A 26,226-nucleotide genomic window follows, 5' to 3' on the forward strand; every position below is an offset into this window, starting at 1 on the left:
TTTGCTTCTTTACTGCCTCTATCTTTTGGTTGGTGGCATATCCATAAATGTTATATAAATCAGGCATTAGAAATTCAAATGCCTAATATGGACAGGAAAATATCATAAGTGAGAGAATTGGCCAGTAGTTTCACAATGGCATGTTAAGTTATATTCTTTCAGCAGAAACATACTTTTTTGCAATTGGACATGTAGAAATATTCTTCATTCTCATAGAAAAATATCCTCTTTTCCATTTTTCTTAAAACATCTGACACTCTGTATCTTTAGCTTTTCCACTTTTGGTAGAAATGTAAGTACAAGTATTAATTTTCTTCCTAACTCTCCTGTGAGAAAAACAGCAGTGGAAACAGAATGATATTGGCAACTGACTCTCAGCCTCAGTACTGGGGAGGCAGTAAGGCATGGTGGGGACTGGGATGTTGCAGAGTGCTTGCCCTATCTCAGTGAGACAGTTCTTCTCCAGCCAGTGGTTGCCATGAAGCAAGGTAGACCCAGTGTTACCAGATGAAGATAAAGTAGAAATCTGGATTTTTGTGTGAAATAGTCTTCTCAAAAATACCATGGGGACAATACAGTAGAGATAAAACAAATCACATCTGAAAGTCACATACTTCAGCCATCATTCTGGGACTTCTGACATATACCATAAGGGATGGTGAATCTTGAAAGACAGTTATTGCAAAGAAGATATTCTATAGGAAAGGAAACAGGTTATATCACATAGGTGGTATAAAAATATTTTGACCAGCACCTTTTTTTTTTTTTTTTTTTGGGCGTTATGCGGGCCTCTCACTGTTGTGGCCTCTCCCGTTGCGGAGCACAGGCTCCGGACGCGCAGGCTCAGCAGCCATGGCTCACGGGCCCAGCCGCTCCGCGGCACGTGGGATCTTCCCGGACCGGGGCACGAACCCCTGTCCCCTGCATCGGCAGGCGGACTCTCAACCACTGCGCCACCAGGGAAGCCCTGACCAGCACCTTTTAACTGATGTTTTGGAGTAAGCAATTCTGTTTTCATTGAGCCAGATGGTAATACATACATAATGTACTGATGCTGAATTTGAAGTGGGTTGATTTTTGTCCATTGCTTGCTTTGACATGGAAGCATGTGTATTGCCCCCCTCCTTGGCTAACATCCTTCCAGTGCTTCCATTTATCAAGATGCAGGTAAGCACCTTATGTGTGCACAGTTAAATAGTGGGCGCACACCTGTCCCACAGAAAGAAGACAGCAAGAATTCCCTTTGGTTAAGTGGAACAGCTAAGCAGCCATACCTGGATGCAAATTTGACCAGAATGTTCTCTTAACTCTCCATTGCTTTCTACTATTTCTCTGGGGGAAGAGGATGCGTGTCATTCAGCTTCTTTGTTGGCACCTATCAGTGTCAAGGTGGGTATACTTTTGATATATTTGATTTCTCAAAGTATGTTTTGGGGCATTATCTTTTTCAAATTCATTTCAGCCATAAAATATGAACTCATTATTTTAAAAAATATATGACATATGATACTAAAACCCCCCATAGAGCAACAGACACCTTAAAGTCTTAGAGGTAGTTACTGTTATCATTTTGGAGTGTGGCTTTCCAAACCATTTTCTGCGCATTTGTATACATATACATGTATCTATAAGGATATAGTTTTATTGTTTTTTTCCATGAGTGATATTCTTTACACGTTGTTTTGCAGACCCACTGTGTCATATACATGTACACATATACATAGGTGTATGTGTATATTCTATTATACGTATATAACATAGATTATTTTCCCTTATTTGTGATAATTTTTCACTGTCATAATGTTGCATTGAACATCCTTGTAAATGCCCCTTTTGGGGTATGTCTTCAAATTTTCCAGGGAAAATACAGAACTAAATTACTGGGCCACAGGGAAACAGTTTTTATGTCCTCCTAATAATTATCTATCCATGTGTTTTAGAGAGAGTCCGAACTTAATGTCCAGGGTTTCAAAAGAAATGCTTTTGTATTTAGAATTCTAGTTTTCGAATTTCAGAATTCTAGTTTTCTGTGTGGCATTTTAGAATTCTAATTTTCTATGCTGCTGTCATTTGAATTCTGCCTTTTCAGTTAATTCAGAATTGATATGGGTAAGCAAAATAGGTTCTAAGTTCTAGCCATGGTTCAAAATTAATAAGCTTTTGGATGATGTGTTACAATGGTGGGGAAATTAAATTTTCAATTGAGAAGATAATCTCCCTTAATCATGAAGTTCTTTTCTCCAAGTCTTTCTCTGCTCCCTTTGGAATTATAACAGCTAAATCCATAGGAGCCATGAAAATATTTTCTCACATCACACATTTTAAAAAATAGTAGTTTGAATAATCATGGAAAGTGTAGGTTTTGATACTGTGCCCTTTTCATGAAAAAAAATATATATTGTGTTAGTGAAGGTCAATTTTCTTAAGAGAATCTAGTTCATTTATTTAGGTATTAAAACTTTTATTAAAAGAATATTCCTTACACAAATGACTAGTGTTGAAAATGAAAGAAGATGTCACTACAGATTCCATGGAAATTAAAAGGATAACAAAGGAATACTATGAACAACTCTTTGACCACAAATTGGATAACCTAGATGAAACAGACCAATTACTTGAAAGACACAATCAGCCAAAACTCACACAAGAAGAAATAGACAATTTAAATAGGTCTATATCTATTAAATAAACCAATAATTATTAACCTTTCAAAGCGGGAAACACCAGGCCCAGATGGGTTCACTGGGAATTCTATCAAACACTTAAGAAAGAAATTATACCAACTCCTTATGATCTCTTCCAGAAGATAGAAACAGAGGAAATACTTCCTAACATACTATGATGCCAGCATTATCTTAATATCAAAACCAACAACATTACAAGAAAACTACAGACTACAGATTTCTCTCATGAAATGCAGAAATCATCAACAAAATATTAGCAAATTAAATCCAGTTATGTAGAAAAAGAATTATATATCACGACCAAGTGGGAAATATACCAGGTATGCAAGGCTGGTTCAACAGTCAAAAATCAGTTAATATAATCCATCATATCAGCAGACCAAAGAAGAAAAACCACATCATATCAATAGATGTAGAAGAAGTGTTTAACAGAATCCAACCTATTCATGGTAAAACTCTCATTTAACTAGGGATATAGGGGAACTTCCTTAACTTGATATAGAATATCTATGAAAACCCTACAGCTAACCTACTTCATCATACTTAATGGTGAGAGACTTGAAGCTTTCCCTCTAAGATCAGGAACAAGGCAAGGATGTCCCCTCAGACCAGTGCTTTTCAACATTTTATCAGATGTCCTAGTTAATGCAGTAAGACAAGTAAAGGAAACAAAATGTATATGGATTGGGAAGGAAGAAATAAAGCTGTTCGCAGAAGATGTGGTTGTCTATGTAGAAAATCTGAAAGAATCAAACTCCTGGAACTAAGGAGCAATTATAGCAAGGTTGCAGGATACACAAGATTAATTGATAAAAGTCAGTTGCTTTCCTATGTACCAGCAATAAACAAGTGGAATTTGAAATTTAAAACAATACCATTTACGTTATCACCCCCCAAAATCAAGTACTTAGGTATAAATCTTAACAAGACATGTACAAGATCTATATGAGGAAAAAGTACAAAACTCTGATGCAAGAAATTAAATACAGATATTGCATGTTCATGGATAGGAAGATTCAGTATTGTCAAGATGTCAGTTCTTCCCAAATTGATCTATAGATTCAGTGTAATCCCAATCAAAATTCAGCAAAATTTTTTGTGGGTGTCAACAAACTGATTCTAAAGTTTATATGGAGAGGCGAAAGACCTGGAATAGCTAACACAGTATTGAAGAACAGAATTGAAGGACTGGTACTACTTACTTAAAGTTGGACTTCAAGACTTAACTATACAACTATAGTAATCAAGACAGTGTGGTATTTGTGAAAGAACAGACAAAAATAATTAAATGGAATAGAATTGAGAGCCCAAAATAGACGCACATGAATATAATCAACTGATCTTTGACAAAGGAGTAAAGGCAATATAATGGAGCAAAGATAGTATTTTCAACAGATGGTGCTGGCACAACTGGACATTGACGTGCAAATAAGTGAATCTAGATGCAGACTTACACCCTTCACAAAAATTAACTCAAAGTGGATCACAGACCTAAATGTAAAACACAAAACTATAAAACTCCTAGAAGAGGACATAGGAGAAAATCTAGATGATCTTGGCATAACCCAGGAAAGCAAGAATTGATAAGTTGGACTTCATTCAAATTAAAATTTCTGCTCTGCTAAAGACACATTCAAGAGAATAAAAATACAGGCCACAGGCTGGGAGAAAATATTTGCAAACCACATATCTGATAAAGGACTATTATCCACAATCAAAAAGAAGTCTTAAAACTCAACAATAAGAAAACAACCCAATTTAAAAATGGGCCAAAGACCTTGACACCTCACCAAAGAAGGTATACAGATGATAAGCATATGAAAAGTTGCTTCACATCATATGTCTTTAGGGAAATGCAAATTAAAACTGAGGTACAACTACACACCTGTTAATAATGGCCAAGATCGAGAATGTGGACAGTGTCAAATGTTGGTGAGGATGTGGAGCAACAGGAACTCTCATTCACTGCTGGTAGGAACGCAAAATGGTACAGCCACTTTGCAAGACAGTTCGGCAGTTTCTTACGAAAGTAAACATGTTCTTATCATACAATCTAGCAATCACATTCCTTGGTGTTTACCCAAAGGAGCTGAAAACTATGGGCACACAATAACCTGCACATGGCTGTTTACAGCAGCTCTATTCTATAATTGTCAAAGTTTGGAAGCAACCAAGATACCCTTCAGTAGGTGAGGGGATAAATAAACTGGTACATCTAGACAATGGAATATTCAGTGCTAAAAAGAATTGAACTATCAAGCCATCAAAAGGCATGGAGGAAACTTAAATGCATATTACTAAATGAAAGAAGCCAGTCTAAAATGCTACATGAGTCCAACTACGTGACATCCTGGAAAAGGCAAAACTATGGAGACGGTAAAGATTAGTGTGATTGCTAGGGGTTAATGGAAAAGGAGGGATTTTTAGGGCAGTGAAAGTATTTTGTATGATACAGTAATGGTGGATACATGTCATTATACACTTGTTCAAACCCATAGGATATACAACACCGGGAGAACTCTAATGAAAACTATGGACTTTGCATGATGCTGATATATCAATGTAGATTGATCATTTGTAATGTACCACTCTGGTGGGGATGTTGATAATGGAGAAGCCTGTGCTTAAATGGAGGCAGGGAGTATATATGGGAAGTCTTTGTACCTTCTGCTCCATTTTGCTGTGAACCCAAAATGGCTCTAAAAAGTAAAGTGTGTTTTTAAAATATATATATATAGAAAGACAGAGACAGAGAGGGAGGGGGAGAGAGAGAGAGGAAAAGAGAGGATCTCCTGTTTTTCATATGAGCCTTCCGCTTTCATTAGATATGAACCTCAGCGTGTCAGTAGGGACTCTACAAGGCATTCCCAAAGTTTTATGGTCAGGGAAGGGTATTGACAGTGGAGGCCCTAATCCAATAATTTATATGTTTCAAGTTGAATAATTGCTTCTATTTCATGAGCACTCAAGCATATGATTACTCTTTTCTTTATGCATGTTTGGAAGAGTGATGAATATGAAAAGTGTTCCATGTGAACAGTTGTGTGCTAAAGCAGTAGTTATCAAACTTTGCATATAAGAATTATCTAGGGGGGCTTCCCTGGTGGCGCAGTGGTTGAGAGTCCGCCTGCCGATGCAGGGAACACGGGTTCGTGCCCCGGTCCGGGAAGATCCCACATGCCACGGAGCAGCTGGGCCCGTGAGCCATGGCCGCTGAGACTGCGTCTCCGCAACGGGAGAGGCCACGGCAGTGAGAGGCCCGCGTACCACAAAAAAAAAAAAAAAAAAAAAAAAAAAGAATTATCTAGAGATCTGTTAAAACTCCCAAAGTTCAGGCTACACCTCATAGCAATTAAATCAGAATCTAGAGGTGGGACTCAGACACTTGTAATTTTTAAAGTCCACTGGGTAGTTCCAATGTGTAGCCAAGTTTGAGAACTGGTAGGCTAAAGGAGATTTTAAATTTTATTTTATCTCTGTCTGAAGGTAGGTTCATTGATCACAATTTCCAAAGGCCCTGGTCTGTCAGTAACTTTGCATGTGTGGAAGAAATTGGAGGTGTAGGAAGGCTGTTTGTTAATAGGGAACTCCTAAAGTGAAAAATAAAATCCAACTAGCCTGAAAGAGTTAGTGTAGTTTCCAAAGGTACTTGATAGCCAAGGAACAGCTTAGGCACAGGAAGAATCTGGCTTATTGGGAGCAAATAAAGCCAAGATTTAAAAAGTCTTTTAATCTAAAACACATATGTGCCCCTGGACCTGAAAACAAGCCAAGACGTTCATAGTTGTGGTGAAGATTCCTAACAATACAAAGAAATGAATTGCTGTACAATGTTACGTAAACTTGGAAGTTTAGAGGGGAAATGTGATTTGTGGGGAGGTTGTAGATAGATGAGGAGTGTGGTGAGTACGCAGGACAGGTTGTTTTTCCATGACTTCTTTCTGATCCCAAAGAGAGCAGAACTAGCTGATAGTTCGATCATCTATGTACTCAGAACAGAACAAAAGCAAACAGACCCTAACAAAATGAAAATTGTGTCCTTATAGAAGCACTCCAGTCTGTGCTGGTGTGGGCTTTTATATGCTTCTTCCTTAGAGTACATCTCTCCTTCAATAGAACCCTTTCTTAAAGATTCTGATTCTATGTGGGTTATGTTTTTTTCTTTAACTTTTTATTTTGAAATAATTATAGATTCATGGGAAGTTTAAAAAAATGTACAGGGAAGTCCTCATGCATCCTTCTCCCAGCCTCCCCTATGTTAGCATCTTACATAAGTAGAGTTTATGTATCAGAACCAAGAAATTAGCATTGGTATACTCCACAGAGCTTGTTCAGATTTTACCAGTTTTACAAGCACTCAAGTGTGTATGTGTGTGTAATTCTATGCTGTTTTATCATGTGTGGCTTTGTGTAACCACTACCATAATCATGATACAGTACTTCACATGGGATTTTGAAGAACTGTTAAAAGATATGGAATGGGTCACTTTGCTCGTAGTCCCATCCCCAACTTGAGTTCAGGACTTTGTATTGCTGGGAGGTGCCACATAGCTTTTGCAACCTCAAGTGGCTTTTGGTCTTTTATTCTTGGGATCATCAATACAAGTGTGTTTCTCAATAGCTATGCTTTGAAGAGGTAAATTGTGGTCACTTTATTTAAAGGAAGTGAACTGATAAGTATATACCCCAAAGCCGAAAAATCTGTTATTGATCTTCATTGTGGGGGCAAATTCACCAATTCTGGCAAAACAGCAATGGACTGAATGCTTGGGAGTTCTTTTTCTGCCAAGTTTTAGAACATTTGAGATTTGCTCAATAAATAGTGCCTCTTTCTAGTTCCTGAAACAGTGAGAAGACTGTCCATCTGCCAGAGAAATGCCCTGATACGTTTGAAGTGAATAGGCATGATTCTATAGTAAAGAAGTGAAAACTGTCACTTAATAGCATATTCTCAGCATTGTCAACATATTAAACTGCCTCACTCAAGAGCCAAAGGATACATTATCATAACTACCATTCACGTGGTATGAGGATTTTAATTATCTTTGCATCTAGTGTAGCAAAACTAAGGTGTTTAGGAATGTAAGTCCAGTGTTTTTAAGCTTTCTGTTCCCAGGATTTGCTGGCAAATCTACAGTTTAGCATAAACTGTTTATATGTGTGTTCTGTTCTAATACCTGCACCCCATTCTCTTCTCTAGAAACTCTTATTTCTGACACTATTTTTGGCAAGAGTTCCATAGGAGAGGAGTTCTGGAGTTTGTTCTGGTTGGTCCAGAGTCAGTAAGCTCAGCCCTGATGAAGTAAGGGGATAGATGATGAGGAATAAAGTATCTAAACACCAAGATAGTAATGTTGAATAAAAAGCAGCTTTGGGGTATTTATAAAGAATATATTCTACCAAATGTAATGTGGTTTTTTTGTTAGGGATTCAATAGTGAGAATTCAGCAAAGCATCAAATTGATAATCCTATTGTCTCATAAAGCTTGATTTGAAAAAGTCAGTTTATTTAGAAACAGTAGCCAAAAAAACATTTAGAGTCTTAAATATTCTGAAAAAGGTAATCACTGACCCATATTCATGAAAGAGCAGAGGAAGAAAATAATCAACTTTAATGACTAGTAAATGAAAAAGAACCAGAAACGAGGTCAAGTTATTTTCAATAAGAAAGCAAGCTTATCTTTGTGGAAATGTAAATAGATTTTAAAGGTTAAGAGAGGAAAATCAGGGTTGTGTCAGTACATGCTCCCCCTACCCACCCACCCACCCAATCAAGAAAACAATGAAACAGCCTCTTTAACAAGTGGAACAACTACAAAGATGTTTTGAATAAATAGCAGAAGTTAATTCAGAAAATACTCAGGCCAAAAACGTTCTATCCAATGGATCCTGATAACAGCCTCAAAAAGCAGCTGTTGAAGACAGCAAGTTGAATAATTTTAGAAATACTATATCAGTCACAAAGCTTATAATTAAAAGGGTGTCAAAAAGGCAATGTATTGGCCTACAGAAAAGAAAAGCAGGTTGATGTCTTAGCAACCAACTAGCAAATAGCAATAATAGCTATGTCATGTGTCAAGTAAACACATCAACATAGGATTGTTCTAAAGAGTGAGGGAAGCATATAGAGTTTATGGCACATGGCTTTTTTTTTAGGCTGGGTTTTGTGTACCTCTCAGAAAACGTTAACATACCACTTTAAAGCTAAGTTTTTTGCTATCTTTACAGGTATTAGTGCATGTTACTACATGGTTATAGTAAAAATGAAATTCAGAATGTTTTATATCAGTAATGTCACACATCAGTGCCGTTCTTAAGAAACAATTCTTCTTCACTGTTAGGAGTACAAGTTCATGATCTTGCTAACAGTTTATGACTGCTGAGTAATAATATAGCTAATATTTACTGAGCACCTACTGTACGCTAGGAGTGTGCTGAGAATTTCATGTATGATTTTACCTAAAACTTAGATCAGTACTATGAGGTAGGTACTATTTTATTATCTCTGTTTTACAAATGGAAAAGCTGAGGCCAAGGGAATAAGTAACTTGCAGAGATCAGAGCTGGTAGGTAGGTACTTGAGCCGGAATGACAAGACACTCCAGAACTCATGCACCTAACCACAGAACTCTACTTAGGAAAGGTATTGGTTGAGGGGGAAAGTGAAGGTTGGGTGGGGGGGCAGCAGATCAGATAGCTGAGGATAAAGTGGGGGAAAGGGAAGGGGAGAGACGACATTCTTGCTTGAGGTACTCAGTGCTTGCTTACTTTTCAGACTTAGTTAAGGAGAAGCAGTTGTCAAGGAGATAGGAGTCTGAGCCACAGAAATCAGTACATACGGGGAGAAAAAGGGTTTTCTAAGGGAAGACTCTAGGACCTGACGTTTGTTTGAGGGGTGATGCTGGAGAATTCGGAAATGGCAAAACAAGAGTTTGTCAGTGTGAAGGGTAAGATTGTTAGAAACAAATAACCCCGAGAGACTCTTGGTGAAAGAGAAGGCAGACTCCTCAGTGTGAGTAGATGGATGTGTGAAACTGGTGGGGTTTGGAGTGGGTGTTCCTATACTGTTTTCGTTGTCTGTACCTGCCCTCAGCGTTTCATCAGACATTCCCTTCCTCTGGGGCCTAGCATCTGGTTTTCTAAAAGAATATGATTGAGCATTCAACTCCTGGACACTTGGTTATACTCTTTAGGTTTATATAGTCTGAAAGAGCTTCTTCTGGTCTCTAGGAATTGTCTACCCCTGAAAAATACCCTTTTCATGAATTACCTTTTTCCATGGGTGAGCACTTAGTACACAGGTTTAAGTGTAGGTACCACGATCTACCTCAGAGGTACAGCGTGCATTATTAATGCTCTCAAATGCGTAACCAGAGCTGTCTTTACAGTGTGTGTTGTATATACTTAAATCTGACCAAGAGTACGTGTATACTTTCATGAGAAGTATTGTATTTGCCATACTGTCACAAGCATCAGCCTGACAGAACTATAACTTTAGCTCTCCCCCTCATCACTTTATCTCATTATCTTTTCTGAGTTTCTCAGTCCTGAGAAAATGATCTTACACTGTGTGAAATACAAATACACACTAATAGAGTTTGTGTAAAAAATCAATGGATTTTTAAAATTTTTGTTTTGAATGCATGCATCATCAAACTATGTTTGATCTGCTTTACAGAGCAAAGGTTCAAAACTATAAAAGAAAAAAGAATCAAAGATTATGAACATTGACACTTTGCTGTACACCAGAAACTAACACATCAACTGTACTTCACTTAAAAAAAAAAGATTATGAATATTTAGAATATATACTTCATCCAGGAAACTGGTTACCAGAATTTCAGCAAATTTTATAAAGATTTTAAAAGAAATATTTTCTTAAAGGCACATGTAAAATTATGTTATGGAAGCCTTATTTTAAATTATTTTTTCTGAGGATTCTATAGTACGTCATTGAAAACAAAGACAATTTTTAAAAGTGGACCTGGGTACCTCCCTGGGTCTGGGGTACAGAACTTTATTAAAGAGTGCTGTGCTATCACTGCCAGGTATGCCCTTCCTCTGATGGAAAGAAAATGGCTCAGGTACCCCTTATATACCTAGGAGATGCCTTTCGCCTCTTCACCGTAGGAATCCGGTCTGGAGCTGTGTATACTATATACAACCATGTTTGAAATAAAGGGTCCTAATGAACATTTTTCTGCATGGAATGCCAGTTAACTGCCTGCTTTCAGTTGATCATTGGACATTAAGTCCTCAGTAGTGCCATCATCTTAAACCACAGTCCAGCCCCTACTGTCCAACAAGGATTGGACAGTTATGCAGTATTTGACCAGACACTGAGCATGTCTAATTTGGGAGAGAATAGTATCCACATACACCTTGATGGAAAGAATAAGCAGACCGTTGGCAATATTATGGCTCCTAAAAGAACACAACCACCACCTCAGCTTATGCTCGAATGTGTTCCCACCATGCTTGGTAGAAACAGAAAAATATAGTAAACTAGAATTCTTCTGTTGGCAGAGCATATATATTTATGCATTCTTGTGTGTTTAGCTCAGTGGTTAGAGAACACTTCCTGGAAAGACTGCAGTACCCAAATGTTTTCAATTTGAGCTTGTACATTTCATCTAATTGGTCCCTGGGACAAGGTTCACTGCCCTGGAGGTGGCTTGGCTCAGTGTTTAAAACACTAATGAATTTCAGGTTTGGGACAGAAAGTGGCTGTTCATATTGGACAATCATGTGAACTTGGAATTGTTTCCCAGGAATGTCTTAAATAACTATGTAATGTCACTCTGGACAGCAGGTTCTTCTCCTGTCCGCAAACACAGATGCCTGATTGCCCTTGCTCAGGATACTCAGTGCTTGCTTGCTTTTAAAACTGAGGTTTGGCGGAGTCCTTCATTTTTGTAAAGAGAACATTGTGGGAGAAAATAGGGCAAAGATCATCTGAGTGCAGTTGGATGTGATGAAGGACACTTACAAATAGCCTTAAAGCAACCCAAAAAGACTGGTTCGGGCTGAGTATGTTTGTTTAGTTTTTCCTCTTAGCTGTTTGGAGTAAGAGAAAATTCAAAAGAAAAAGTCATCTTTCCTACCTTTTTATGTTGATACATCTAGCAATAATTTAGGGATTTCATCTTATCTGATCCAGCTGACCTGAAAAGTCAAGGAAGTGGAGTAGTTAAATGTGGAAACTTGTTTTGCACAGAGGGAAAAGAAGTAAACTAATGAAGTCACAGACACCCCTTAATCAGAACACAGAGCTCAAGCTCTGTGATGCCTATCCTGGCCTGCGCACCTTTGGCATGCTTTCAAAGACTTGACTCTGACTAGCTGGGAAGCTAGATACAGTTACTCAGCTTTGCAGATGTCTTGCCTATATGCTCAGAGCAAGTCACAATTTGTGTTGGAGCAGTAGGTGAAAGAAATGTTGATTTCATGAATTCCTTTATCTGTGAAAGATTGACCATGGGCTGTAATGTCCTTACGGAGCAGGAGAATTTCCATTGCTATGTGATGCTGTATTTGTCCCATTTAAGCCATCCATAGTCTGTGTAAAGCCTCGCATCTGGGCTTCAGTTTCCTCCTTCCTCTTTTAAGCAGGGTAGGCCAGATGAGCCCCTACGGCCCTTCTAGCTTTCACGGTCTGAAGTTCAGTTTCTTCTGCACATAGGAAGTTGGGGCATTAATTGCATTGCTCACCTAGAGACTGTTTGGGTTATTCAGCTGATAAATTCTTCCAGCAGATAAATGTGAATGTACAGCAACACTCAGGTCCTGCAGAAAGTTTGTGTCGGCTTTGCTGGAACGATCAGTGGACGTCCGGGTGATGAAGCACTCCGAAGTGCCAGGCAGGGGTTGTCAGAAGATAGTGCTGCATCATGCTGGATGCTCACCGGGGATGGTGGCCTGTGTGAGAGCATGGGCGGCAGCATGAGGTGGTCCACACGCAGCCTGGCATCAGAAGGCCATGGGTTCCTCCACACTCCTGACTGCCCCTACCAACCCAAATGTCTTAGCCTCATAGCCTTTGGCGACTTATCTTCCAGTTCTAAAACTTGTGTTTGGTTGTTTTAAAAATGTTTCAGGGTAAAAAGCTTAAAGGTAATGTATTTGAAAGTGTCTTGCAAATAAGTGGAGCTTGATAAATAGGTAACTCAAAACAGCCATTTATAAAAACCCCAAATAAGATAGCCTTATCTGAAAGATGAAGGAGAAAAAAAATAACATTTGTGTAGTGAGAAACATTTCACAAAGCTCTTTAGGACATGTCTTTTTATCCTTACAACCTCATGTTACAGATGCAGAGACACCTGCAAGTTCCCAGGGTCATGATACCTGGAAACGAGTGGAGATTCTTCCGGTTCCAAACTGTTGTGTTCCTTTTACAATATTTTATAGTTAATGTTAAACCTCTGGTAATTCTGGAAAAGGAAATAAATGATCAAAAATGGTAATGGTATCTATTTGAGGGGTTTCTCCTTATGCTCTTTTTATATGACTACAGCTGTACTGACTGCCATTTAAGATAAACCCAGGAAACCCAGGCCAGTCGCCCCTCACTTTGTGGGACCTTAATTCCGAAACAGCTCCTGGGGATAGCTGGAAGATTTGAATATCTCTGGGATGTCACTGTCCAGTTTCGAAATAATTTTGTAAATGGGTTTCTTCCAGGAAGGATCTGAGTCTTTGCCTGCGGAGACAGCCCTGAAGAACTCCTGTAATGTCAAGCTGGCGATTTCCAAGAAGCAATCTGGGACCTGCACTCCCAAAGAGACCCACAAGGAAGAAAAGACGTGAGGCTGTGAAGCACTGACACCATACAGACCTCACTGCCGGATGCTGCCTGTTCCTAGGGTTGTGGGCTGATCAGAGCATCCCTGCTCTACTGGCCCCTGACTTTTGTGGAATCTTTTCCTCCCTCATCAAATACGTACCTTCAAATGACGGTACTGATGAGACAGCCCTGGGAGAAAGCGTATTAGGGACACTCCCTTTGTAGGAGTAGCTGATTCCACTAATGAGTGACGTTTTTAGTTAGTGGGAGACTGACTCTGATTGAAATTAAAGCTGTGGTTCAGAAGAGGTTTTTAGTATTCTTTTCCTAAGTGCCTCACGCGGAAAGAACTTACAACTGTCGTACCTCATTCTGCCATCCTTTGGGACTGGGTTCGAAGGACTTGGAATCATTCCTGCTCCCAAAGCCAACCAGGAGGCTTGCGGGGGTTGGGGGCGGGCCTCAAGGATATGTTCCAGGACCTCACCCAGACTGGCACCATTAATGATGGGACATCCTACAGGGCCCCCAGATCCAGCCTGGCCTGGGGCTTGCCACCCCTGCGTGCCAGATGACACCTGCACGTGGAACGACGTGGCAGCACTGCCTCCCGTCCACATGCCTTGACCCCCACGAGCCTCACAAAGGAGGCATGGTCCATTTTCCCCACAGGTAGGCTTAGGTTTCCAAACATATTCTGATGGAGCATCTAACCAGTGGATGCCAGCAGTTCTTCTCCTTTTTGGAGGTGTCAGTACACTGCTTTGTGATCACAGTCAAGTGAGAAATGCGAGAAGAGGGAAGTGTAGCCGGTGACCAGACACACCCAGCACCTGCAGAACAAGATGCCAGCCTAACAGAGCTGTCGGCCACGCACAAGGAAGACGGTGAGTTCTCACCGGCGACACTTAGGCCACTTGCTCACCCTTTACTGATGCTTTACCTCTAAGGTGCCACCAGTGTGCCTTCACAGAGATCCCCAAAGGACTGAGAAGCTTGAGTATTGTTTATTATTTCCAGAAAGGATTTGAGGTGACTTGCCATGGAAGACCCACAGATAAAACTGTTCAAGGGAGAATAAAGATAAGAACCAAATGATGGAAAGAACAGAGACTGTTGTAAAGAAAACCGAGGCCAAGACTAGGTGCTGCAGCCGAGCCCTGCATTCAGTCCTGGGCCTCCTGGCGCTAAGGTGAGAAGGTCGACAGGCTGTGTAACTCGGTCATTACAGAGTATTGTCTAAAATGGCGTAACGGCTGACCTCTGGCCAAGTTTATGAATAAAGACTGGCTGTACATTCAGTTTGCAGCATCCATTAGTTGCCTAAGAGAAGATGTGCGGGCTGTAATCTTTGTGGACGGTACAGAGATTGGCCCCAAGCTGCCCTGCTCTCCGTGGTGTGAGGACAGACACGGAAGGGGATCTTTTCTAAAACTCCAGTCACAAAGGGAAGGCACTCATCAGACCTGGGACCCAAGCACATGATCTTACCTCAAAGTCGTTTCCCTTGTTATAGTGCATATTGAGAGCTCGAAAAAGCTCTGAGTTGCGGAGAACCACCAGCATTTTGGGATTTGTGACACCGTCTGAAATGGCTTGCCGGGCAAATTTCTCCATTTGGATATAATAAAACTCACGAAAGTTGCTGAACCACTTGATCATCTGGGAGGTAATGCAGCGGTTGAACTGTACAAACAACAGGGTCCATGAAGTCAGACGTTTGCCAGGAGGTGCTCAGAGTCAGAACTGTCAGCTTCCAGTTCAACACGGGTTAACAAGAATGGCTTCAACCAACACTGAAAAGGGCTTTCTTTAAAAAAGAAGCCACAGCTATTTTCTAAGCCTATACAGTTACACACAGAAAAATCTGAATTAGCCATAATGCCCATTAGAAAATAGTTGTATTTTATAGCCTAGATTTATAAAGGTTTTTCACTCTTGAAGTGTGACTTTGGGAGGGTCCAGGGTCAAGACTAGTGTGGTCCCAGCTTCTGCTGCACCCAGGTAGATTGCATGGCAGCCCCAGAGCCCTCTGCCAGGTAAAGAGCCAAGGAAAGGGGTAAAGGTGTAGATCAGAGAGCCATTTACTGGCACCTCAGAGTTGCAGAATGAATCAGAATGAGAGCTTGGTGCAGGGATCAACCAAGCAATTGGATATGAGGGAAAGAGCTCAAAAACAGCAAAGGGATGATATAGATACAAAGTATTAACAGCCCCTAACCCAATACCCAGGGTAAAGGAGGCTCTCAGAAACTTTATGGAAACAGGCAAGGCCTGGTTCCAACCATCAGACCTTGATTTTTCTTATTGTCACATTGATCTGTATGCACCTTCAGTCGATTTTGAAACACAGCAGTTTGAATGTAAAGTTGACAGGGACGACGACCAACTCTTGATACACTCTCTTTTTCATAGTGTCCCCAGCAAAGACAGAACACTAGGCCAAAGATGCCATTTCCTAGTGTTCTTTCTAACCCTGCCTCTCTCCCCATGTGTTTCTGGGTATACCTACAGTTCAAAAGCTTAAATTCAGACACCCAACTTTCCTACCCCCACAATTACCCCTGATGATTCAGGCAGTTTCTCAGCCCAGACCAAAAATGCCACCAGTTCTATCCACAACCTGAAGGGGAGCTAAAGTGCACGTATGATGACCTAGGACTTGCCTCACATGGGAGAAACCCGCTGCCACTTGGGAGTTCTGCAGAGGCTGAAGGACTTTACCTGAACATCAGGAAAATAAGCCTTCAGGAGGTTGGAACTGGGATAGCGTGTGAAGAAAAACATTAGTTTGGCCTTCTTCAGGTGACCAGGATTGAGGCCCTCCTGGATTTGTCCCAGGGTCAAGGAAAACTAATACCAGTTTATCAAATAATTTTGTCAAATTATCCAAATAGTAAATTGCCCTGTTCCTTATGGTTTCTATTTTATTTATTTTTCCTGGTTGAATGATGTATTTGCTCTGTTTTTCTGCCTCTAGCAAGTATGATCAGATAAGCTTTTTCTTTCCAGATGCTGAATACCATATATGTACAGTAAAGTTGCAGAATTTACAAAACATTTTGATGTGTGAAAGTTCTATGGCATATGTGATATCAAATACAGTTTGTTGTACTGTGTGTGTGCTTTCACAATACGATAGGCAGAGACGGCAACTCTCTCCCAGATAAACCATTTCAAAACCTCAAGTAGAGATTTACTTCTCTCTGCCTCAGTTTCCTCATCTGTAAAATGAGAGGAGTCGACTAGATGGTCCCCATTCTGGCTCTCATCATTGCCTTTGCAGTGTTGATGCCAACGAGCATCTAACCAGACTGAGTACCAGATCACAGTTAACTTTGGCTCACGAAGCTTGAATTGCTGGGCTGCAACTGCTCTCCATTTGCCTGGCAGAATTTTCCCTCATCCTTCTCGTCTCAGATCAGATGTTCTCTCTGCTGTGAAACCTTTTCTTGCCAAATTAGGCCTTCCTTACCCTGGGCTACCAACACTCTTTGTATAAACCTTTTTTTTGTAACAATGACATTATTGGAATTTTATTGCATGTTTGTCTCCCCATTTAGACTCTTAGCTCCTTGAGAGCAGAGACCTTATCCTTTCATCTTTGTATTCCACGTGCCTAGCCCGGTGCTAGGAACATAGTAGGTGCTCAATAAATGTTTCTTGGATGAAGGAATGAGTGAGTGCTTAAATGGTCAACTTTAATCCATACACAAATATGGCAATTCTATTCCAACTCATTCCTCACTCTGGGAACAGATTCCTTCCCCTTTAATAAGAGTAGGGGGCTGTGGTGTGAAAACTAGCACCAGGGTGGGAGGGAAATAAAAGATTCTTACACAAGAACCCTTAGCATTCCCAGGAACACTCCTAGGGCTGAGTGACAAGCATACAGAGTTACCCTGGAGCTCAGGCCTGAGAGCTGTAGCCCTAGGACAATAAAAGACTTCTCAGTAGGATATGTCAGTCTACCCGAAGGAAACCAAGCAACTGATTATAATTATAGCTGGCCAGGCACCCAGGCTGCTGTCCAGGAGGCCCCTGCCCCCTGCCTCATTGGCCCTACTTCTTATCCTTCATAAATGCTGTGGACAGAATCCTGGATTGAGTCCAAAGACCCAGTTTCAGATACAGATTTTGCCACCAAGACCCTATGTGACCTTGGGCAAGCCACTTAATGTTCTCTGGGCCTCATTTCTAAACTATGGAGTATAGTGGTTGAAGCTTGTGCTTGGCAGTCAGATGCTGGGTTTGAATCCTGTCTCTGCATGTGTCTGTCTTTGACTTTGGACAAGTTATTTTGCTTCTCTGTCCCTGCCTCCCTGATACTGATCTAGAGTGGATGATTGAGGAGGGTAAGATAACACAGGCCCACAATCCGCTATGTGAAACGCTGGGCCAAAGGGAGGCCAGACTTCAGAATCCCTGTTATTTTGTAAAGGTTATATGGTGCGTGTACAATGTGTTAACACCCACAGCAGGGTCTGTGGCAGGAGTCTAATCCGTTTAATATTCCCACAGCAAAATCAATGACTCATTATGCTAAGTGAGATAGTCTATACATAGCCTCCTATCAGTGCAGGTCAGGTTTTGCAACCAAGTGAGTTCCCATCAACCTTTAGGGAAAGAAATCATAGAGATTTTCAGAGCGTTTTGTGTCTCAGAATTGTGGCTAAGTGGGGGTGAGCAGGGGAACTGCCAGTCGTGGTGCCTGCCGCTCTACCTGTTTCACAGGGGTATCGTGAATGTGAAGGTCCTTGAGAGCAAGAGCCTTATCCATTCATCTTTGTATTCCACGTGCCACGTGAAGAACTTGCTCTTAGGTGGCTTTCATGGCCCAGAGGAATAAATCTCTAATGCTGGAATGAGGGAATAATTGGGGCCAGGATGCTGTCTGGGGGCCCCCAATCATTCCAAAGGAAGCCAAGTACCTGACCCGGGCAGCCAGGCTCCGTGGGTGCCCCCCCAAACCTCCTGAAGCTCTTGGAGCCCAATCCTCATTTCAAGAGGCAGGGCCAGGCACACCCCTTCATGTGTATTTCTCAGGGCTAGGTGCCTGAGGAATAGCAGCACACTCCTCACAGGGGAAGGACAGCAGAGAATCTTTGGGGACTGAGTTCTGGAGGTTCTTCCACCACCTGATTTTGACAGAGAGTCTTAACCAGTAGCCTCTTATCAAAGACCCAACAGACAGCTTTCCTCACAGAGGGCTATCACCTGACGAGAAATTCTGTCTATGTTGTTATCTCTATGCCTGCTGGTGGCTGGTGAGGTGCTCTCAGCATTGGTTTTGTAGCTGCTCACTGCCTGCCAGGAAAGCAAGCAGCGGTGCCAGAGCTTCGGGAGTGTTTCCAACACCTGTGACCAGCAGGGGGTGCTCATAGCATTTAGGACACAAGGGCGGGCCTGGCGTGGTAGTGAGCTGGCCCCACCCCATCCTGCACCCTCACCACAGCTTGCCAGGAAGAGGGCACGACTGTTCACACCTGCTTGTGTGACTCCACAGGCACAAGGAGATTCGACTTAAGGCTGTCCCTGTGAAGCAGCAGCGTGAGCTTGTCTCCCTAAAAAAGCAACATCCAAAATATGTTCTCAGGAACTTGAGTCCTACAGATGCCTGTTGGAAAAGGGTCCTTTGGTCATATGAGTTTGGGGCTGCATACATTCTCCTCTTAGAGCTTTTCATTGGACTTAAGCATGGCTCTGAGGAGTCCCACAGTAATGGAACTAACCCAGTGTTTATTTACCCAAGCCACTTTTTCTCCTACTTCAACAACTGTTAACATCCTGAGGGAGAGTTACTCTGAAGAAAAAACTGTTTAAAAGTGGGGTCTGCCTAAGGGTTGCAAAGATGATGCAATAAGATTCAGACCGTTGGGACTTCTCTGGTGGCACAGTGTTTGAGAATCCGCCTGCCAATGCAGGGGACACGGGTTCGAGCCCTGGTCCAGGAAGATCCCACATGCCGCGGAGCAACTGAGCCTGTGCGCCACAACTACTGAGCCTGCACTCTAGAGCCCACGAGCCACAACTACTGAGCCTGAGTGCCACAACTACTGAAGCCCGCGCACCTAGAGCCCATGCTCCACAACAAGAGAAGCCACCACAATGAGAAGCTCATGCACTGCAACGAAGAGTAGCTCCCACTCGCCACAACTAGAGAAAGCCCACGTGCAGCAACAAAGACCCAACGCAGCCAAAAATACATAAATAAAAATTAAAAAAAAAAGATTCGGACCCTCTCAGACCAGCCTGGGCCCTGCAGCCTTCCCCATGAGGGCCTTCTCTTCCTCCACATGTGTGCAACCCTAGGCTCTCTCCTCAGCTGCAGCTTAGAAGCTAGTCCTTAAACTGAAATCTTCTTACCCCTTTCAGCTTACCCCTCAGGTCTAGTCCCTGCAGAAAACTTCCCCTTTCCCATCTACTCCAGAAGTTTCTGGTCCCTCGTCTCTTCCCCGTTGATTATCTGGTCAGAGCAGGCCTCTTGCCTGTAGAGCCAAGAGGCTCCAGGAGCCATGCCTCAGGTGAGGCCATTTCTTTGACCTGTGCTGCCAAGGTATATGGGCAGCTGACAACCAAATGATGGGGTTTTTCCTTCCACAGGGTATTTTGGGAGCCAATTTGGGTTTAAAAACAGACAAAACCCTTTCAAATCCAAAGGACTAAGTCAGTAGTGGGAGAATCTGATGTGTCACAGAAGAAGGTGACAGACCCCTCCAAGCATGCTTAAATCCCAGGATGTGGTCAACACTTTCTCAGGAACCTAACAAATGCGAGCCACAGGGAGGCCCAGAAGCAACGTTAAGAGGACCACCGGGGGCTTCCCTGGTGGCGCAATGGTTGAGAGTCCGCCTGCCGATGCAGGGGACACGGGTTCGTGCCCCGGTCCGGGAAGATCCCACGTGCCGTGGAGCGGCCGGGCCCGTGAGCCATGGCCGTCGAGCCTGCACGTCCAGAGCCTGTGCTCTGCAACAGGAGAGGCCACAGCAGTGACAGGCCCACGTACCGCAAAAAAAAAATAATAATAATTAATTAATTAAAAACAAACAAACAAACAAAGAAGACCATCGGGAAAGAAGAGCTGTTCCCTACGCTGGGTAGTTATTTGTCCCCCCCTCCCCTCATCGTCCAGACTTCCTGTCTCTCTGGGCTGTGACAATGAGAACTTCGATTACTAGTAAAGGATATGTAAAGGGCTGAAGAGAAAGGAAGTGCGTCCGTGACAGCCTGCAGGCCACCTTGCTCCATTTTCACTGAGGGAACGAGGGGCAGTCTTTCCAAACAGGTGGACTTGAAGAGCCAGGGGCACTGTTGCTGGCTCAAAGCCAGTGGTCGCAGTTTGGAAGCTCGCCAAGGTCGCAGGGCCGCCTCTGAGGAGGGGTGGCTCAGGGGAGATGAGTCCTGTGGAAGATTGCCCCTCCAGTGGCCACTGGGCCTATGGCCCAGTAGCTGGCTGAGAATCTGATCTTCCTGGATGTGGGCAGGCACAGTCAAGGGACAGTTTGCTGGGGGACCCTGATAGGGTTTGGGGATCATTCTCGGAGAGACAGGGTACCTGGGAGAATCTAGAGGCTTGGCCAGAGATAAGTTTCCCAGTGGAGCCCCTGTCTGTGGCTGGGCCCTCCTGGGCAAGGCAGCCAGGGGAAGTGGATCTTTATAGGCCCCTCCCTCAGGAGGCGAGGGCTCGCTTCCACCGTCTGGCCCCAGCCCCAGGACGCTTCTGCCCAGGTGAGTCAGGTGGCCTGATGGATCCCATAGCACCTTCTGTAATACTGAGTCCACAGCCTGGGATATGGCCCCCGTCAAGTCTTTCTTCAGAATCTCCAGCAAAGCTCGTGCTCCAGAAGGAAGGAACCTGGGTTCCTCAGACTGGTGTTTGACCTCAGACACTCTGTGTTTCTCCACCCTGGAGAGGTCCCCGCTGGAACACTGGTGGTGGTCACTGTCCACAGCCCAGGACCTAGACCCAGAGCCATTCCTCTGCTTTACACTCAGAGGGTCCTTCCCTGTCTCTGAGCCTCCCGGGCCCTGAGCTGGGGCCTTGGGCTCGGCAGCCTGCAGGATGTGCTCCTGCAGGTGTTTTAGCTGTTGCTTCAGCAGGTGAAGCTGTTCTCTCACCTGAGGGCCCCCCTTCCTGCTTCCCCGGTCCCCGGCAGGGCCTGGCTTCAGGGGGCCTTGCTGCATGGGAAGATTCTGCTTCCTCTTCCGCTCCCGGGCCTTCTCTGGGCAGCACGGGCTGTCCCTGGCTGGGGCATTGCCTGGCACCAGAGGGTTAGGGGAGAGGCACATGCCTCGGACGATGGTCTCTACTCTGGCCCTCTTTGCCTGGATGTGCTCATCCCAAAACCAGTCAGGGTCAGCGAGGCTGGAGCTGGGGACCTGGCTCCAGGGAAATGGGGAGTCTCTGCCCTGTTCTCTGGGGGACGGGCTTCTTCCATCTTTGGTACAAGGTTCTGCCAGGTATGAGCAGGCCCGGGATGGCTGGGAAAGCAAGCTGAAGTTTGGATCCATCCCTTGGCTCCACAGAGGCTGTTAGTCAGGGTTCCGTGAGAGAATTCCTCCCCTTCAGGTCCTCAGCTGGAGGTGCACCTACAGTGAGCTGGGGGCTTCTCTTCACTAAGAGGAAGGATTCAGACTCTGCGATGCTGGGGCGTACCCACCTCCCGGTCAGACTCTGAAATCAGAGACAGGAGAAAACAGTACATGTGACTTTGAGCGGTGCTTTCCAAACTTGTACGTGCAAACAAATCACCTTGGAATCTTGTTAAAATGCAGATTCTGAGTCTGCAGGTCTGGAGTGGGGCAGAGATTCTGCATCCCTAACCAGCTCCCAGGTGATGCCATTGGTCCAGACCACACTTTGAGGAGATTCTGAAGAGCAATCCTCCAAGGAGAAGGTTCTTCTCCTGCCAGGGCATAACAATAAAATAATCTGTAATGATAATGATAATGGCAGCTAACTGCATAACTGGCACTGGGCCAAAAACTTTACATCCATTACCTAATTTATTTCTCATAACAGCTCCGTGGGAATGTTGTCAGTCCTATTTTACAGATAAGGAAACAGGCTCAGAGAAGTTAAGAAGTTACCTCCCTAAGGTCATACAGCTAGTAAGTGTCAGGCTGGAGTCAGAACAATATTTGTCTTGATTCAGAGTGACTATCTGCCACAGAAACACCCTGGGTGCTTGTTAAAACAAGCAAATTCAGTAGGCCCGCCAGCCCTAATTAATCAGAATCTCTCGGTGCTGGGGCAGGGCACCTGCCTTTGAAACAAGCAAACTAAATTTTGAGAACCTGCTGTTTGACTGCTATGCTATCTTTCTCCTGGAAGTGTCAGATTATGCATCTATCTTTCAACGTTTCACAGCTACTTTTTAAGCATCTACTATACATCAGGGCTTCTGGGCACTTGGTGAGTCGGTGGTGAACAAGACAGCAGAGTCTTGCTCTCACAGAGCTGGGCGTGTAACGAGAAGAGAGAATAAATAAGTACATTTTCAGGTTGTGCTAACTGCTATGAAGAAAAAGCACAATAAGGGACTGGAAATTGGGATGAAGTTATGGGGAGAAGGAGAGAGCTATGTTAGAAAAGACTGAGTAAAGCTGTTTTATTCCCATGAATATCAAAGTACACTGCACTTGAACCAGGAGGCTTCCGGTAGCAGGTATAAGGCACTTTGAGTTTACGAAACATTCGTTCATGTAACATCACTGCATCTCACACCAACCTTGAGAATCAGTGTAATTCTCCCATTTTATAGATGAGGAAACTGAGGCTCAGTGAGACTGAGTGGCTCTCGGTTACAAGATTCCAAGTCTTCTGATGCAGCCACACTTCAGCTCCCTCCCTGAAGATGAAAAGACCTGCATAAGAGACCGACTTCTCTGCCTGTTAAAAAGTTTCATCCTTTCCTAGAAAAGGTAAGTGAATTTCTTTTTTCTCTACAAATTTTCACTCTCGATTGCTGCTCTGGTCCAAATGATGGTGGGAGAGAGCTTGCTTTCTTCTTCCCACTTTCATCCTGAAGCTTATTTGGAATTCTCTGCTCCAGGAAATCTCAGCTCCTCTGCCTCCAGTGGGTTCTAGTCAGTAGACTTGACCACAGCCTCCACCTGGATCTGGCAGGTGACTGGCAGCCGCAGAGCACAAGCGCTCTATGAGCAACGTCATACCAAGTGCCAGGGCGAAGGGTGGGAGGTGGTGGCATCTGCTGTGCCGTCATGGGGGAAGTGCCACTGAAAGAAGGCTAGGTTCTCAGGTCAGAGTAATTAGAAGATTCTGGCTTCGAGTAAGTAATACATTTGTAAATTACTAAAAAAAAAGTGACTCACCAAATTAATATAAATTAAAGAATTTGTTATCGCCAAGTTTTACAAACAGTTTGGATGGTTTACCACCTCTTGGAGAGAGAAAGATTTAACTTCCTGTGATCATTTGGCAATGAATATATATTATTTGTATCATATGAAAAAATTATTTTAAAATCATATCATCTAATAAGCATAACTGGGTCATTGAGCATGCCTTAGCTGCTTTCTAATAATGATCACTACACTGGAAGAATTGATATTTTAACCAAGAGGAACTATACAACAATAGTATAAACCGTGTATATTTTCAGTTAAGTAGCTTCCAAATAGAAGAGGGGTTTGGTTATAGTTATTCTAACTATTTAGTGAATATTTCCTAAACTCAACATTTTCTTTTTTTTTTTTTTTTTTTTTTTTTTTGGTGGTACGCGGGCCTCTCACTGTTGCGGCCTCTCCCGTTGCAGATCACAGGCTCCGGATGCACAGGCTCAGCGGCCATGGCTCACGGGCCCAGCCACTCTGCAGCATGTGGGATCTTCCCGGGCTGGGCACGAACCCGTGTCCCCTGCATCGGCAGGCAGACTCTCAACCACTGCGCCACCAGGGAAGCCCCATAAACTCAACATTTTCAAACCCAAACTCTAGAGCTGCCCCTCTGCCTTACCTCTCTGCTACCTATCTTATTGTTCAAGCCAGAAGCTGGAGAGTCTCTTTGACCCCTGCCCACCTCCTTATCCTCAACATTGATTTGGTCACCATGGCTGGTAAATTTTGGGGCAAAAATGTCTCTGAACTACATTCTGCCATGCTTTTCCCATTATGTTTTCCTGATTCCACGTCTCATAACTTTTCACCTGGACAATTCCAATACCTCATGACTGGTCCCCATCTTCTAGCCTCTCCTTACTCTGGTCCTTCTTCTACATTCATTCATTTATTCATTCAACAAACATGGATTGAGTGCTGACAACAGACAAAATCCTCTGCCCATGTGAAGCTAACATCCATAAAAAGGGAGGCAGATGTAATAACATACTAAGTAATGGAAGGCCGTTATATAGGGCCTTGTTGGTTATTTGTAAAAACATTGGGCTTTACGCAGACAAACGAAGACCCATTGGAAGGTTATGAGCAATGTGACCTGACTTAGTTTTAAAAGGGTCATACTTTACTGGGTAGGGAATAAACTAGGGGGTGGGGAGCAAGGGTTGAAACAGGGAGACTACTTAGGAGGCTTTTGCGATGATCTAGATGATAATAATCCAGATGAGATGGCTTGGACCAGGGTGGCAGTAATGGAAGTGGGAACTTGTGTCAAATCTTGGATATATGTTGAAGTTGGAGCCAATGGGATTTACTAGCAGATTAGATGTGAGGCTCAAGAGAAAAAGAAGTATGACTGATGATGACTCTGAAGTGTCTGGCCTGGAAGGATGGAGTTGCATGGACTGAGCTGGGGAGGGCTGCAGAAGGATCGGGCTTGGGGAGGAATACCAGGAGTCCAGTTTTGGACATGATAAATGTGAGGTAATTATTAGACATCTAATGAGGGTGTTGAGAAAGCAGTCGGATAACTAAGCCTCAGGTTCAGTGGGGAGATCTGGGCTAGAAATATAAAATTGAGAGTTGCTGGTGTGTAGATGGGTGACCTCATCAAGGAGTCAGTGTAGATAGAGAGGGGGCTGAGGTCTGAGTCCTAGGACTTAACAGCATGAAGAGGCTGGGGCAAGAGGGGACCCGAACAGGAAACACAAAGACCAATCAGTCCTAGGAAGAAATCTAGTCTAGTCTAGGAGTGTGTGAGGTCCTGGGAGCCAAGTGAAGAAAGTGTTTCTAGGAGTGGGGAGAGGTCAAGTCACATAAGGATTGTGAATTGACCATTCAAGTTAGTAATTCCAGATGTTAATCAGAGTCATTTGGGATCTTGATCAGAGCAGTTTTGGTGGAGTGGAGGGGGGGAAAGCCTGGTTGGATTGAATTTTAGGGAGAGGACAAGAAGAGGAATTGGTGACATTAACTATGACAACTTTTTCAAGGTGTAAAGAAGAGAGAAATGGGACAGTAGCTGGAAGGAGAAGTGGGTCAAGAGAGGGTTTCTCAAAGGAACCCTCCCACACTGTTGGTGGGAATGCAAACCAGTGCAGCCAATGTGGAGAACAGTATGGAGGTTCCTAAAAAACTAAAAATAGAGCTACCGTATGATCCAGGAATCCCACTCCTGCACATATGTCAGGAGAAAACTCTAATTCAAAAAGAATTAGATTACATGTTGGGAATTCCCTGGCAGTCCAGTGGTTAGGGCTCCGTGTTTCCACTGCAGGGGGCATGGGTTCGATCCCTGGTCAGGGAACTAAGATCCCGCATGCAGGGTGGAAAAAAATAAAAAAATAGATACATGCACCCCAGTATTCATAGCAGTACTATTTACAATAGCCAAGATGT

General features: G+C 43.2%; 1 protein-coding gene across 2 annotated transcripts; it reads right to left on the reverse strand.

Moving 5' to 3' along the window:
• Positions 1-13,138: 13,138 nt before the first annotated feature.
• Positions 13,139-21,981, reverse strand: PROX2 (prospero homeobox 2; the record flags this gene model as incomplete). 2 transcript variants are annotated; one of them, XM_082619026.1, is made up of 4 exons in its annotated part: positions 13,139-13,453; positions 14,962-15,156; positions 16,195-16,304; positions 20,646-21,981. In XM_082619026.1, the coding sequence occupies 4 exons, from the start codon at positions 21,979-21,981 to the stop codon at positions 13,268-13,270; spliced, it is 1,827 nt and encodes a 608-aa protein (XP_082475152.1). In that variant the 3' UTR covers positions 13,139-13,267. The 2 variants fall into 2 exon arrangements, with proteins under 2 accessions (XP_082475152.1, XP_082475153.1); XM_082619027.1 differs by lacking the exon at positions 16,195-16,304 and having other exon boundaries at positions 21,232-21,981.
• Positions 21,982-26,226: the final 4,245 nt, after the last annotated feature.

Source organism: Mesoplodon mirus (genome assembly GCF_964341445.2).
Source record: "Mesoplodon mirus genome assembly, chromosome: 4".
NCBI lineage: Eukaryota > Metazoa > Chordata > Mammalia > Artiodactyla > Ziphiidae > Mesoplodon > Mesoplodon mirus.